The sequence below is a fragment of the Plectropomus leopardus genome, chromosome 10, assembly GCF_026936395.1.
Source record: "Plectropomus leopardus strain MGB_pleo_1.0 chromosome 10, ASM2693639v1, whole genome shotgun sequence".
Lineage (NCBI taxonomy): Eukaryota > Metazoa > Chordata > Actinopteri > Perciformes > Serranidae > Plectropomus > Plectropomus leopardus.
The window spans coordinates 7898611-7914075 of NC_142185.1; the positions used below are offsets into that span (position 1 = coordinate 7898611).

The 15465-nt window shown below is 38.6% G+C and overlaps 1 protein-coding gene across 6 annotated transcripts in view; it reads right to left on the reverse strand.

Annotated features, from left to right (window-relative positions):
• col18a1a (collagen type XVIII alpha 1 chain a) overlaps nucleotides 1-15465 on the reverse strand; it is a 99009-nt gene that overhangs the window by 26699 nt on the left and 56845 nt on the right. For all 6 annotated transcript variants that reach the window (XM_088082974.1, XM_042494721.2, XM_088082973.1 and 3 more), the window contains 3 exons: nucleotides 12178-12261; nucleotides 8781-8846; nucleotides 1749-1827 (listed from right to left, as the gene is read on the reverse strand). In XM_088082974.1, the coding sequence (XP_087939100.1) occupies nucleotides 1749-1827; nucleotides 8781-8846; nucleotides 12178-12261 (229 nt within the window). The remainder of the gene's footprint in view (nucleotides 1-1748; nucleotides 1828-8780; nucleotides 8847-12177; nucleotides 12262-15465) is intronic.

Consider the following 15465-nt stretch of genomic DNA (forward strand, 5'->3'; position numbering starts at 1 on the left):
AGAGAGACCCCAGATCCCTAGTTAATGACTTAAATCAAGACATTTTTTGTATTAAAATGTTTCTAAATTTGTTTAAATATGCAAATGATTCATTATCTAATCAAATATGCACTAATTTGTGTACATTGCCAGAACAGAAATCTAAACATCTGATAAAGCCAGGTTTAAAACTTTTGTTTAACTTTGTTGTTATATTAAAGTCAAGAGTTTTTTTTTACTGAGGGAATTTTGGATATCTCTTTTTACCTCTCCTTAAACCAGAAAATACTCTCCACAGCCATGAAAAAAAAATCATGTCAATTTTATCAATTTTTTTTTATCAATTTTTCAATTTTTCATCATGTTTTTAGGAATAAAATGTTCTGGAAATCAGGCTATGAATGAGTCATGAACAACCACCTCTGTATAAACCTTCAGAATATCAACAACAGGAGTAAAACTGGAGTTTGGTGTATGTAAGTGCTACTGAAGTGGATATTTTTGGCTGAGAGAATGAGACTCAGTTTTGAGAAAACAGCCTATAAATACATGTATTGTAATAAACCAACATTTTTAGACCAAAAATAACCAAGAAACTTCCCCAGTTGATTACTTACATTTAGACAAGGTTTTGTTTCACATTTTCTGAAATTGTACGTTTAACCCATTGAAACCTGGATTGACATCAGTTTTCTTGACCTGCATTTAGACACGTTTCACTGAAACCTGAAAAAATTGATTTGATTTCTTTTAAAAACATTGGGGAAAAAAACATAATGAGCAACTCAGCAAGAAATGTCTCATTAACTTAAAAAAACATATAAAATGGGAAAAGGACATGGTCAACAAAATATATTTATCTTATTTCTTTATTTAAATTAAGTTACAAGTTAAGTTGTCTTTGCTTTTTTCCAGTTTTTTTTCTTGTTAACTTTTTTGTTTTGTTTTTTCCGAATGACTTGCTTATTTTTGGGCCATTTCTTGTTGATTTGTTTGTTGACCTCAAATGTATTTTTAAAGAAACCAAGTCCATTTGCTCAGGTTTCAAAGGGTTAAATATGCAAATGAGGTAGTACTTCATCAAATATCCAGTTTTTGCATATATTTCCATAACAGAGCTCTGAATTATTTAAAAACAACAACAATAACAACAACAAAAAGACAAAATACATATTTTGAGCATTTTTTTCTAAAATAAAGTCTAAAAGAACATGTTAAGGAAAGAAAATAGCCCAAAATCTCAAAATTTACCAGTGCATGTTTTCACCTGCCTGTCTCACATGAATCCTTATGTCCACTAGATGGAGACATGTGTCAGCATATGCATTTGGTGCAAGCTCTGACTGGCTCAGCTATGCATGTTGAAGGAATATGAACTTTGCAGCACCACGTGCCATTTTAAACATCCCCTCCATACCCAACAGGTGAGCTCAGTCACGTGTGAGCGTCTGCTAGTAATATCTTTTTTCTACCTCTGAAGGTAAAATGATGAATGTATGAAAGGCAGTGATGCTTGCAACACAGCGAGGGGCAGATCAGAAGGCATCTGTAAAAACACTCTGAAAAAGGGCTTAGATGAAGAAAGCACACTAATCTTTTTCACTTCAGTCCGGTAAAGAAATAACATAGAAACATGAAAAATATTGCATCTCAAGTAATTGTTGATCTCTCTCTACAAGCAGAATTTAAGACTGTGAGTGATCTTTAAATAAAAAATAAAAAAATGTAAAATCTTTTCAGGAAGTGTCACTGTGTCCAGATAAACTCACCTGTTTCTCTTGCGATTGTCAGCTCATCTGTCCTGGTCAGTGGTGGCTGCTGAATGGGCCGTGAAGATGGAGGAGTAGTCTGCAGGAAAATAATCATGCAACAGAGAGAGATACATATTTCAAAAGGACAACAGCTGACATTTGCAGGAAGCTACACTGAGCCTGCTCTACATTTAATGGCTCCGGATCCCCCGGTATCCGCCTGTGTTGCAGAAACAATACAATAGCCATGTGTATGGCATGGGAAAAAGTCAGCATTGTGTTACCATTCAATTGCATTAATGTTTATAGTTTGTGCAGCCAAAGCTCTCATCCTAACTAACAATAACAAGCTTGTTTCCCAGCTCTACATGAAGCCTTTAAACGGGGTAAACATGATTGAGTCAACATGTGAAGAGCAAAACAAGTACTGAACTAAACCTTTTTCCTCTCTTATTTGGCAAATGTTATCGCTTTCAGTAATTGCAGTTTATGTGTTAATCACCGTCAGACATCTAATGCCTGAGCCGTGTTGCCAAACTCCTCTTTATGTGAACAATATGAAAGCTGTCGGGGAACATACCTCCCAGGATATCACACTGATCTACACTGCTGTAACCCAGAGTAATAATGACACTCAGAGTACAATAACTGAGTATGTTTGCAATACATATGACATGCACCAACATTTATTACTATTCATTTATGTGTATTTGTGCATGATCCTACCATTGCTGCCACTCTAAACCCCATTTGTAAGCTGCATGGCTCAACTAAAAAAAAACAATGATCAAATAAACAGGGTTCAACTTAGGAAAGGATAAGAGGTGTGTGTGTGTGTATGTATGTGTGTGTGTGTGTGTGTGTGTGTGTGTGTGTGAGAACCCCCATAGACTGCATATGAAAATGGCAATGGCAGCTCTTCAAAACTGAAGCAAAAACATGATCATTCCCTGGTGGCCGGCTGTAGCTTGTTTGGTGGGACATGGGCCAAAGTAAAAACTCGAAGTACAAGTCAAATACATTTTTCCTTATGATGGTTTCTGTCATTTTAGGTAGTTCTTATGATCCTGATGTTTGTTCAAGTGTTCGCATTTCTGATAACTTTGGTTATTTTGTTATTTGTTGCTAGAAAAAGGCGGCTTGACAACATGATTGACAGCTGTGCGTGCCAATCTGTGTCCTTGTCTCTGGTGGTTCTGCTAGTGATAAGTCAGACAGGTTTTTTTGGTGGGAACTTCAAATTGCAAAGATTGCCTTTGTTCACACTGGCTCCAAAAGACGTCACCAATGCAAGATGGCAGCAGCGGTATCTGGGATATTTTTGCTTTAATTTTGCATAGAGGAAGTAGCACCTCCTAGGGTGGTGAAGGAATTGCACGCCTTCCTCTGCTTTGATTGGCTTACCCTGACATTACCCTTGTGGGTCGTGGTCCATTCTAAATGGACCGCAAGTGACTTGTTAACTTGTTGCATTTGTAAAAAACACACTTTATTTTGAAGTTCTGTGAATTTCCAGCACAGAGCTTTTATTTTGAAATGCCCATCTCTGTTTATAATTTCAATGTGTTTTATTTCATTGTGTTCCAAGCCAACATGTTGTTTATCTACTGTGTGGTCTTCAAACTAACAATTAAGCAGAAATCTGGCCCCTGTGGCAAGTCCAGTTGGAAACCGCTGGTCTACGACACCTCCTTATCAGACATCTACCCAGCTTTTTTTTTTGTCCTGCCTTTTCATGATTGCATTAACAAACCAATTTCACTGTCATCTTAATAGCTCAGTATACAGTATTTGAGATAATGCTTTTCATATCTTTGTGTACTTGACAAAATTTAAGATATTTACAGCATAAATTAATGCAGAAAATTGCATCAAATGCTGCTTAAAAATTCACCAGAACGCAGGACATTAGACGTCTGAAACTCAGTATTTTTAGAGCATGTGTGTCCCTTGTAGAAACAAAACCTACGCCTTTGTTAGTGGACAATGGAAAGACAGGTCAGTCTCCAACCTCCCAACAATCCTCTGTCACTAAAAACACAGCTGGACTGAGAGAAGCAACAGGAGTTACTGAAGGTCGGGGGAGGTGGGGTCACTTCTGCTCTCAAACTCAAACTGCCTTTGGGTGAAAAGTAACGAGGGGGAGGAATCAATGCAAATACCCCCCCTAGTCTGCAGCTCATTCCTCACCGCTGATACACCTCAAATTGTCACCTGTGGAATTCAGGCTGAGTGGGATATGAGAGAATGTAGCAGAGGGGGTAGCTGAGGGGGCAAAGTGAAGCCACTGTTGATAATTAACCAGTTTCCTTTTGGAGGAATTCTCCCCACTGTGTTGCACGGCACTGGCTATGCTAAGAATTTGGCCCCGACCGCTAATGACTGTTCTAAGTTGATATATGTATTAATGAGATAAAGAATACCCTGCTTGTTCACTCCTTCACTTATCCATCATAGCTGAGGGCTGACGGGTGGGAGGCTCCGATCTTTAGAGCACAGTGTTGATGGATTTGAACCACACAACCCCTTGAATCTAAGAGCAAGTATGCAGCTCCCTCGGCAATGAGCATGTTCCACCTCCGCAGCAGTGTGTTTATTTTTTCTTTTAGTGCATGCCCTATAAAGTAACACACGGGGAAATGAGTTGGTTTTAGGATGGAATAAAAACTGTTTATAAAATGCAGCAGCCAAGTTTTGCCTCACATTTGTTTGACTCTTATTGACTCTTGCATAATAAAGTGAAAAAAGAAAAAAGAAATTATTCAAGCAGAAACAATTATGTCTTTTCCCCAAATATTGCTGCGTTTCATTAAGACTGCAAACCAAAATGAAAGACTTGCTTTTTTGTGGCAGCAGGGAGAAATAAGATAATATGCTGGAGAGGAGAGAAACCGTTGACTTATTTATTTATTTGTAGAAACTCATGAGTTTTATACTAAAAGCCTAATTTCTTTAATCTTAATCAGGAGATTTCTCCTTTTATACGGTTGCAAGCAGCTGTAACTTAAAGGGACAGTTCACCGAAAATCAAAAACACTATTACCTTTAGACCTATTTATCAATTTAGATTATTTTGGTGCGAGTTGCCGAATGTTGGAGATATCAGCCACAGAGATGTCTGCTTACTAACTAGACGGCACTTGGCTTGTGATTTTTATTTATTTTTTATCTATCTATTTTTTTAACTCATAGGCAATGTCTCTGTCCAGAAATAATGACCTGGCTACTCAGGATAACTGATAGACCTTGTTTTGAGCAGCTTCATGCTCCGATTAATTGTGCAGAGGGAACACCAACTGGCTCACACCAAAACAATCTAGACTGATAAATAGGTACTACTGGTAGGAGTGAAAATAATGTAATTCATTTTTATTTTTTTAAAATTTTGGACTGAACTGTCCCTTCAGAGTTTGCATTAGATTATGGATAGTCTGCATCCTGGTTGTTATTAATTATTCAGGACAGTTTGGCAGGTCTCGAAAAGGCATAACTCCACTTAGTAGCGGCCTTTTCAATTTTTATGGGTCACCAAGTCAAGTCTCTTATTCTTCTCATCTTATTGCCTAAAAGTGTCAAGTCGAGTCTCAAGGCAGTCGAGTCCAAGCTGAGTTGCAAGTCCTTACAAACTTGTCTCAACCTTAAAGCTCTGTCTTTCTTGACATGATGGGCATTACAGACAACTAGCTGTTCTCTACCTAAAACAAGCATCACGTGCAGTTAGAACTAGGCTCTTGAAACATTTCCTCTTTGGGCTTAATGCTCAAGGAGACACTTGGACTCCAGCAGTGACACTGCTCTAAGGGTGACTGACTAGCTCTGCCATCTATCACCATGAATTCCAGGATGACAAAATGGAAAGTTTCCCTTCTACAACCCTCCCCCTGTAACTCATCTCTGCCCAGACTTGCCTTAATTGCACCAGTTGGACAACTGTGCAGAGTTCCTGTGAACAGACATCAGGTGGAAAAACAGCGGCAGATAGGCATTAGATGCCAGCTGTTGTCTTTTACTTTACATCGAATATTACATGATGTTAATGAATGCCTACTGAAGCGATGGAAAAGCCCCCTTATAAAAGCTGCAGAGTACTTGGCAGTAATGATGAGGAGACTTCCGACTGGAGGTGCCTGACCCTGCCCTCCCCTGTCTCCCTCTCGTACTTTCTTTCCACCTCAGTCAGTTCCTGTGCAACGTTGATTGAGAAACCAGCCAGAATAACAAAGCCTTGAGGCAGGGGGCCTCAGACTTGGATCAGATCGAGTCCAAATTGACATCTGGTTTTTCTAACTCTCCACTATAATTGTGAGTGGGAGTGCACACACGCACAAAGGTGGTGGTTGCAGGGTGGAGGCTGTGCTGCATTTCAGCCTGCGTGGCTATCTCTGAGGGTGGGAGGATGTGAGTGGGTGTCTGTGGAATCTGATTGTGAGAGTGAGAGAGACAGAAAGCAGAGAGAGGAAGACAGAAAGACAGAGCAGGGTAGATTGAGACAGTGACAAAAGCAGAGATGAAGGAAGACACCAAGAGATACAAGTACATGCAGTGATTTAGAAACCTTGCATGGGTGATCACAAAAACATAGTAGGAATAACAGTACAAGCATGAGTGAACAGAACAATGCATATGTGCATGATGGTGAAGAGGCTTCATCCGCCAGCCTTTTTGCGTTATCTGTTATGTTAGGCCTTTATCCAGGTGATAAGTCTACATTTCAGAGCACACACGCCTCATCAGACACCAGGTAAAGCCCCTGTTTAAGCATGTGTCGTTCATGCTGAATAACTGTGCTTAAATTAACATTCGGAGCTTAAAGGGACAGATCCTTGGACGTGGGGCTGTTCAGCACACTCCCAGGGGCTGCAGCAAATCATATATTAGTTACCTTAATATCCAGCCACTTCACCTTCCAAATTTATCAAATACCGCCGCTTAGTTAGTGATTTCAGCATCAGACACTGATGTCAAATGCCCCCTCTCACAGCGCTATGATAAGCCAGCAGACGATCTCAGTTTATAATGCAGCCAGACCAAACCTGACATAGCAGTATGATACACCACTGGACGACATCAGTTTGAAATGCTGCCAGTAACAAAGTAATATAAGGAGCTCCAGAGGCCCTATAGAGTGTGGTGGGAGGGGCATTGGATGAGTCTATCAAACCCTGGACTTTCATCTGGAAGCCCCATTGTTTGCTTCTTGTATGCAAAACCATGTTTTTTTTTTACACCTTACCTTGTGCTTTTGTTGCACAAGGAAATGTAGATAAAAACAGAGTGTTTTAACAACGTTGTAAGTTTATTTTGAAAAAGACTGTTTGCCTCTAACCAGCATAAACAGTATATTTCCTGTGAAAACAGAAGTGACACAATGCATCTTAAAGGTGTAAAGTGACACGCTTTTCCTGAATGTCAACAACAAATGCAGGAGGATTTCTGAACGGCACTGACCGGGCAGTGATATTTGACAAATTGGGATGATAATGTGTTGAAATATCAGTTTAAGTAATACATTTAGAGTATTTTTAGGACTTAACCTCATCGTCAAAAATCCCTTTCTAACAGGGAACTGAAGCATTATTTATCAAAAGATGTGTATCAAAAGATGGCGCCGCGGATGGCTGCCTCGGTGTGTTGGTGCGCACTGTTTTGTCTTTAAAGTTGCACTCAAACCTGTATAAATGTGAATTTCAATGTAAATATCAATATATATTTTGCACTCCAAACATTCTTGTATATAACTTTAATTCCATGGTTCTGTTTCTTGCACTGTTACACTGTTACTTGTGTTACTTGTTTTGTTTTGCACTGTAAGACTCGTACTTTTTATATTTTATATTTTATATTTGTATCTTCTATTTTATCTGTTTTCTTTTTCTATATTTATGTTGCACCAACCCACCAGAACAAATTCCTCGTATTGTGTTAACTATACCTGGCAATAAATCTTTTTCTGATTCTGATTCTGATTCTGATTTATGCTCTCTTCACAGCCACCCGACTACTTTGACAAAAACAGTCATTTAACCTTGCACATGGGAGCTGCTCTTCTATTGCTGCCTCAATTGGATAGTTTGTTTGTTACTGTGTGACTTAAATGAACAAGAACTAACACTATAAAACACCAAAGTCACACAATAACATTAAAAAACAAACCGACTGAGGCAGCAGTAGACCAGCAACTCCAGTGTGCTGTGAGTTAAAATGATTTTTGTCATTGGATCTGGTGGCTTTAGAAATAGCTTAGATAACGGCTTCAGTTCCCTGTAGGAAAGGAGTGTCTAAAGTCAGCGAAGCAGTGGTAATATTCTACATGTAGTAATGTCCGCCATTTACTGTATGGAATGCACTGACTATGGGTAAGTACCTCATACAACCCCACATCAAAAATTGGAACTATCCCTTCAATGTTCTTCTTGCTGGCCTTACTGTAAAAGCACATGCAGTAGTGATTTAACCTCAGAATTATATTATTAACTCCTAACTTTAGAAAGCCCTAGTTTTAACTCTACAAGGTAATTTCCTTTGAGTCTTACAAGAGAAAACTCTCCATGATAAAAAGTCTTTGTCTCCAAATCTATAAGACAGAAGCAGCTCAGTTCCACACATCAACTCAGCAGTTTTTAATCTCTCTTGAGGGATGAGTGTTCGCTCACTTATAGCGAGTAACTTGAGACGTCAGTGGTATATCATCTAATACTGAGATGACTCGGTTTGCAGAAGCAGGCCTGCTGTTAATAATCTTTATCGGCCAGGTATACATGTCTGATCAGCTGATTGAGTCCTCCTTAGGGAACAAAGCATTCTTTGTTCATTTTTCCTTTTCAGGTTTTTATATCTTTACACACTTTCCTGTGAGAAAATGGTCAACCAATCCATAATGTTTCAGTACAGTGTACCAAGAAGAATAAGGGTCATATACTGTAAAGAACAGTCATCAATGAAAAATCATTCCTCCTAGCTTAAATGATTACGTGAATACTGTCATACCTATGTAATAAGTAAAAGAGCAAAATAAAAAAAAAAAAAATAAAAAAAAAAGTTGTTCCATACCGTCCATCTGTGTCTCTCTGGGTTTGGGGGTCTGCTCTCTACATAACCACTTCCTTCACCAGAAGCCTGAGGAGACAAAACTGACAGTTTTAATTTCAAGATGTTCTTTTGTGTTTTATTGGACGCATTGACAATTTAAAACCTGTAACATCTGAAAATGTTAACTATAATAATAATAATAATAATAATAATAATAATAATAATAATAATAACTTTATTTATATAGAACCTTTAAAAACAAAGGTTTACAAAGTGCTTTGACAAAAAACAAAAACAGACATATACACATACATATACGCACGTAAACAGACACACACACACGTACACACACACGTACACACATATACATACATAAACACATGCATACATAGATGCATACATACATATATACATACATACAACAACACCAATAATAATAGAATCCATCTGACATTGTTAATTTAACTTTTACAAGAACTATCACAAGGACCCAGGCAACACAAGAATCCAAACAACATGAACTGAGACCCGGAGCACTGTAAATGTGTGTGTCCTGGCACCACATGTTCATTAACTTGATCAAATTAAAGTCAGCTATAAAGGAATTTAGCAATTTAGTTGCAGTATTTTTATTCAACATGTATATGTAATTTATGTATGTTATTCCATAGCCTTTATGGTTTTTCCCAGCCAACATTTGTGTGTGAGGTCCATGTGGGTAGTAAATGGACTGAAAAATAGACCCTATATGGAATTGTCTGCGGGTTCTATAATGGTCCCATGCTAGTTGCCTACATGGGCGGGTTCACCCAAGTGGGCCAGACACAGGTTATGCTCGGGATACCTGGGTACCAAGTAGGTTGAGGCCTAACATGGGCCTCTTATTTGGGGCTCCACAGCAAATACAAGCTGGGCTGAGCTCTTTGTGACGGTATCACTGGCCTTGTTTAGTTGTCTGTGTTGTTTTTATTGCTGTGAATGTTTTTTTTATATGACAAAGAATTCTTTTATTCTTCCCCTAACCCACTTTCTTGGTCAGGTCCCTCTTGAAACAAATACCTTGATCTCAATGTGCATTTTACTTGAAAAAATGAAAATGTTTTTAATCCTGCAATGTATTGTCATTAAGTTAAATGCTGGTATATTTGTTGTATCAGACAATTTAACAATTAAGTAAGTATGTCTCACACACTTCCCTTAGAGGCAGAGTTCTTCAGTATATTTAATATATTGACTGTATCTTTTCTCTGTGTGTGTGTGTGTGTGTGTGTGTGTGTGTGTGTGTGTGTGAGAGAGAGGTTTAAAGACTGAAATCAGAAATCTGTCATTCTCTCATCTAAAGATCTGATGACAACACGTGGTAAAATTTTGACCCTTATTCTGTCAGTAAACACAAGGTTTTGGTGGTCTCACCAAGTGGAGCAGCTGCGAACGCAATGTTTTACTAAACAACAGTAAAGGCTGCTGGTGGGCCGCAGTGAGGCACCTGTGTTTGTGTGTGGGTGGTCAGGGTCAGTGGTGAAAAGGCTGCTCTCACACGCTTATTGGTTACACATTTATAATGGCTAATATGTTGTGCTACATAAAAGAATAACGTCCTGTAAAATACAGTTTCTTCCCCAGACTAATTCACACATGTGAGTTAGTCCAGAACCTCTCAGTTCATTTTCGATTTCGAAAAGCTCTTTATCAAGCACCATTCAATGCCTCTAGACACAAGCTCTACAAGCAATCAGAGCTATGAAACATGTGACAAAGCATTGCACTACAGACAAATGTCCACAGACTACAGTGTGCCAACTGTGATGGCGCAGCATCAGTATGTCTGTGAACAAGTTTTTCTATTTTTGCTTTCAGAATTTGTGCATGAGCCAGAAATGACATCACATTTTTTCATGTCAGTCATCAAATGAAACATGCCCTATATTAGACACTTGTGATTGGCTCAGCCTGGGCCATGTCGGCCAAAAAAAATTGTTTGATTGGGAGGGATACCACATGTATCTCACAAAGCAAAACAACACAAGTTTGTAGACTTGTCTGGTTACCAGGCTACTACTTTAGGGCATCCCAGGCCTAATTTAACTCTTTGTTGAAATTGATGGATCAGTTTGAAATTGTACTTAATGTTCACTGGTCAAATTATTATTATGTAAGGATAAATTTAAATCTGAGTTGCTATGTACTCTTCACCAGCCCTCTCCTGGTTACTGTTTTGCTTGTCAAGCTCTTCATTCTGGCAAATATGCAGTTCACAATAGCCACTTTTTAACTGCCTGTTTGTTGTGTGGAATGGGTGAGTTGTTTGGCTGCCAACTGAGGTAATAACAGCACCAAATCAAGGAATAAGTGTAAGTATCAAGTGTAAAAGGGACAGCCAGAAGGATGGGTGTGACAGTTTCACCCACACTAGATAAAAAAAGTAGCTAGCAGCAGTTAGCTGCTACCTCAAAGAAAAACAACAACTGAAAATGTCCTTTAATTGTTGTCTGTTGCTGCGTATGTTTTATGTCGCCTCTTGTGTTTCCATGACGCCAGCATGCTGTCTTATATCAAACACTGGAGCAGCACGATGCTGCTGCTGTTAAGTTCTGTGTAACAATGCAAAGGTGACATAAAAAAGGACTTTGCAGTGTCCCTATAGTGTGTAAAAAGGGTTAATGATTACAATGACAGATCTGTAGCATCTGTTGATATTTTTATCTGAACTAATCCAGCTTTCAGGTTTGATTAGCTGCAGTTAATAAGCCAATAAAGTTAATGTTAGCTCCATGAGTTGGACAAAAAACTTTTATTTTCAACTGACTCTCGAATGTTTCCAGGTGATTCCTTTTAAAATGTAAAGCTCACTATGCACACTGATGGCTGAAATACTGAGGCTAATGCTGCATGTCCAAAGCAAAAGAAACTGGCATTTTCAACAGATGATGATCATTGTCAAAGAGAAAAAAAAGGAAAAAGAGGAGTAAAAGGAAAAGGAAAAGGAAAGAACAGCATTGTTTTTGTAGTGTAAAGCTGATATGTCCTAGTTGAACAGGTATAATAAGGAAAAAAAATACATCACACTTCATGTCATTCTAACATAACCCTGTGTAGCTGCTTAGCTCACATTCTTGTTTGTTTTTTCTCACAGTATGTAATAAAAGAAGAAAATTTTGATCAGGATTAACTGATGTGTTTGGTAAATGGGCTTGGCTGGGATTTCTATAGTGTAAACGTCCCCATGTATAATACACACCAGGGCGGAGCTGCTGGGCTAAACTCTGACAGCATCCAGCACCTGCTTCCCCACAGTGGGAAATATTACAGTAAAAGTCCTTTTCGTGAAACAGGTCTGTCTTAACTGGAGCTTACATTGTCATGTGTTTTCAATCATATGTCGTCAGTTCTCTTCAAAATTGGATTAGGTGTCATTTACCATGTCTGAGTCATCTTCATCCTCTTCACAGTGTCTCTCAGCAGCACGGGGGTCTCCCACCACCCTCAGCTCACCGATCACCCCCTGTGCAAAACAAGTACATGGCGTATGGATGTTAATGATACATGTAATAATGTCAAAACAGCACACAGACAACATGTCTAACTTTCAACATACGAATATAGGTGCTTATCTCTGAGCTAACTGCTCAGATTGTGTTTATAATTTTCAGGGAATTCCCCGTTTCTGCAAAATCAGAGGGGCTATTGATGTCTCCAGTTTTAGCCTGTGAAGTGCCACTATCTCTGTCCCGCACACACCATCTGATACATGTTCCCACACAGGATACATGCACAGATAGCATTCATGCTATTTGACTGCCTATCAAAGGACCATTAGCTGTGAATGAAGAGGTGGTTTCTCCGCTGCTTAGTTATTTGAAGTCGACTCTTCAGGACACATTTATGTCCTGAGAAACAAAGTTAAATGGATTTTTTAAGAGAACTTTGAAGATAAACAGCAAAGGCTCTTTGACATTTTAACCCCGTCTACACACAGGCTTTTATTGGTCATCTGTTTTTTTGTGTGTAATGTTTAGTCGACGTGTCATGGTCTATTTATGACAAATTGCTTCAGATCTTCACGATAAATCTCAGATCCTTTGCACGGGACAAACTAAACTGTCACTGCAGCATGTTCTTGCATGTGATGGATAACATGAAAAGGGACAGCCACTAAACAAACCCTGTTTCAGAGTGGAATGTCCTTTTTATAAATACATAATGAAAATATTTAAATACCAAAGAAGCTCGTTGAGTCTTGATTTGATTAGAGAAATTAAATTCACAAGACCTCTCTAACTTAGGGCCATAATGGGGTCAACCAACATCGCATGGCCAACAAGTCCTGACACAAGATTCCTTTTTCCCAAATAAGCAGTTTATAATAAAACATTCGGAAAATATCTAACTACAAAGAAATACCTTAGACGGGCTTGCGCAAAATCTGAGCCGTGTGGCAACTAAATAAGCAGATGTCTTCAAACAGAGCAATAAAAAAGATTTTAAAAAAGTGTTACAGCTGAGAGAGGAAGCAAGAGATGATGTTTCAGCTGAGCAAACATGGAAAACTTCATATCAGTGGCTAGACTCAGATAGGAAGTGCTCATTTGTAATTTTGACATATTTAGTAGTGTAAATATTTCTTTATTATGTCACAATATAACCATTGTTATGAAAGTATACTTTTTAGCAGAGGATGGAGGGAATATCCTGCTTTTTTTGACATGCTGATAAAGTTAGTCAAAAGTGCTTCTGCTTTTATGGCTTCATGGCCTCAATTCAGGGAGGTCATTTCTGTCCATATAAGCAGAGAGACTCCGTACTTGGCAACAGTGAACAGTGAAAATGGCAAAGAAAAGCACCACTATCATTTTAGAGTGCAACTCAAAAAGACAAAGATAACAAAGCCATGTTGAAAGTTGTGTATTTGTACTGATAAGGTATATTGCCGATAAAAGCCAGCCATCGAATAAAAGTAATTGAGTAGCTTCTGTCTGACAGTAAAAGTCTTTTAAAGGGGACCACTACCTAGCTTACGAACTCTACTATGCTATTTCCATGACCTAGGGAAGTTCAATCAATATCTGTGTCAATAACATGAGCAACTCTCTCTAAGCCGCAAACCAGAGAATTAAGTCCCAAACTTAAAAAAAAGTCTGGAGCCTGTTTTATGAGCACACAGATGTTTGTTTTCTTTTTTATGACTAAATGAGCTGCATTCTTGTCTTCTCAACCCTAAAACAGAAATAGTTCCCATATACTCAGAAAATTCCCCTGGCTGGTCTCGGTGTCATCTAGAATATTTTTTCTCAATTTGCTGTCCATGGAGCAGCTCCAGAACATCACAAATTTTAGCTTTAGCACTCTTCATTTTGGATTTGGGAGAAAGTTGTTCATATTTACTAATATTTTTGTACCATCTTAGACCATTGAAATAACATGAACATTTTTTTGAAATGATGAAATTTTGATAATGGGTGTAGTTTGCCTTGTGAGAGATTTGCATGGATTAAAGACATCTCCTTACCCCAAAGGACCTGGGTTGTATTTTTGGATGGTACTTCAATAGGAGTGAACTAATGTAATCTACCCCTCAAGACTTCCCAAGAGATGGTCTCTGTCATTTCAGGTAGTTCTTATTACTCTGATGTAAATATAAGTGTTAAGTTTAGTTTTAATGTGTAATTTGATTTTTTAAAAAGAGGGTTTGAGGTCATGATTAATAGCTATTCTAGCAAATCTGTGTGCTCTCGAACAATGGTGCTGCTCTGGTCAGGCGAATGTAATTGCAGACTGCATATATTGCTACTGCACAGAGTCTGACTCCAAATTACATCACCAGCAAAGGATGGCAATGGACGTATCTGGGATTTTTATATACATGGGGTGCCCGCTCTATCCACTGAGCCCCCGACGCCCCCCATATCCGGGATATTTGATTTGATTTTTGTATAGTTGTGGACTTTGGAGACGTGTTGATTATCTTTATACACAGTCTATAGTTGCGCCAGAAGATAAAATCGCCACAGTTAATTTTCCATAGATGTTAAATCTTGTTGCACAGAATTATAAACAGCAGTGCAACACTTTGACTCCTGATAAACCTTTCAACTCATGGCTCCATCACTTGAAGCAGGTCTAGATTAACAGTTTTAACAGTTGTGTTTTTCTAACACAGTACTGTTTTTGATCCGATTGCCTAATTACTGGCTTTCCACCATCACACTAACCTTTTCACTTTGCTCCTAACAACAGCATTTGACCTGAAACTCAACTCTTTTACTGCGCTCCCCCATTAGCTTCTCACTCTGCTGCCCCATCCAACCTAACCCTCTGTCCTATAATGTCAAGTGACAACATGCTGTTGCAGGTTTTCTCTGTGCAGGTAGCCATGGGTGAACTACAATAACACTTTAACAGTCAAGGTCAGCAGTTGTTGTGGTCAACTGCTGGGGTTTACAGCAGTCAAATGACTGAAGTTAATTAAATCCCAGCTGTGAGGTCCTCCAATTATTTGCAGACTGCTCTCAAGAATACAGACAAGTGATGCAGACATTTATGTTGTGGTTTAGAGAGGGCCAATTTGAGCAATAAAATCATATGAGAGTTATTGAGCCAAGATATTTCACATGATTGATAATTGGAAGTCAAAAAACACTTCACACAGCTGGAGTTGTTTCTTTTAACAGTTGTGTTGGTTATAGAAAGAAGTAGTATGGGAATAGTA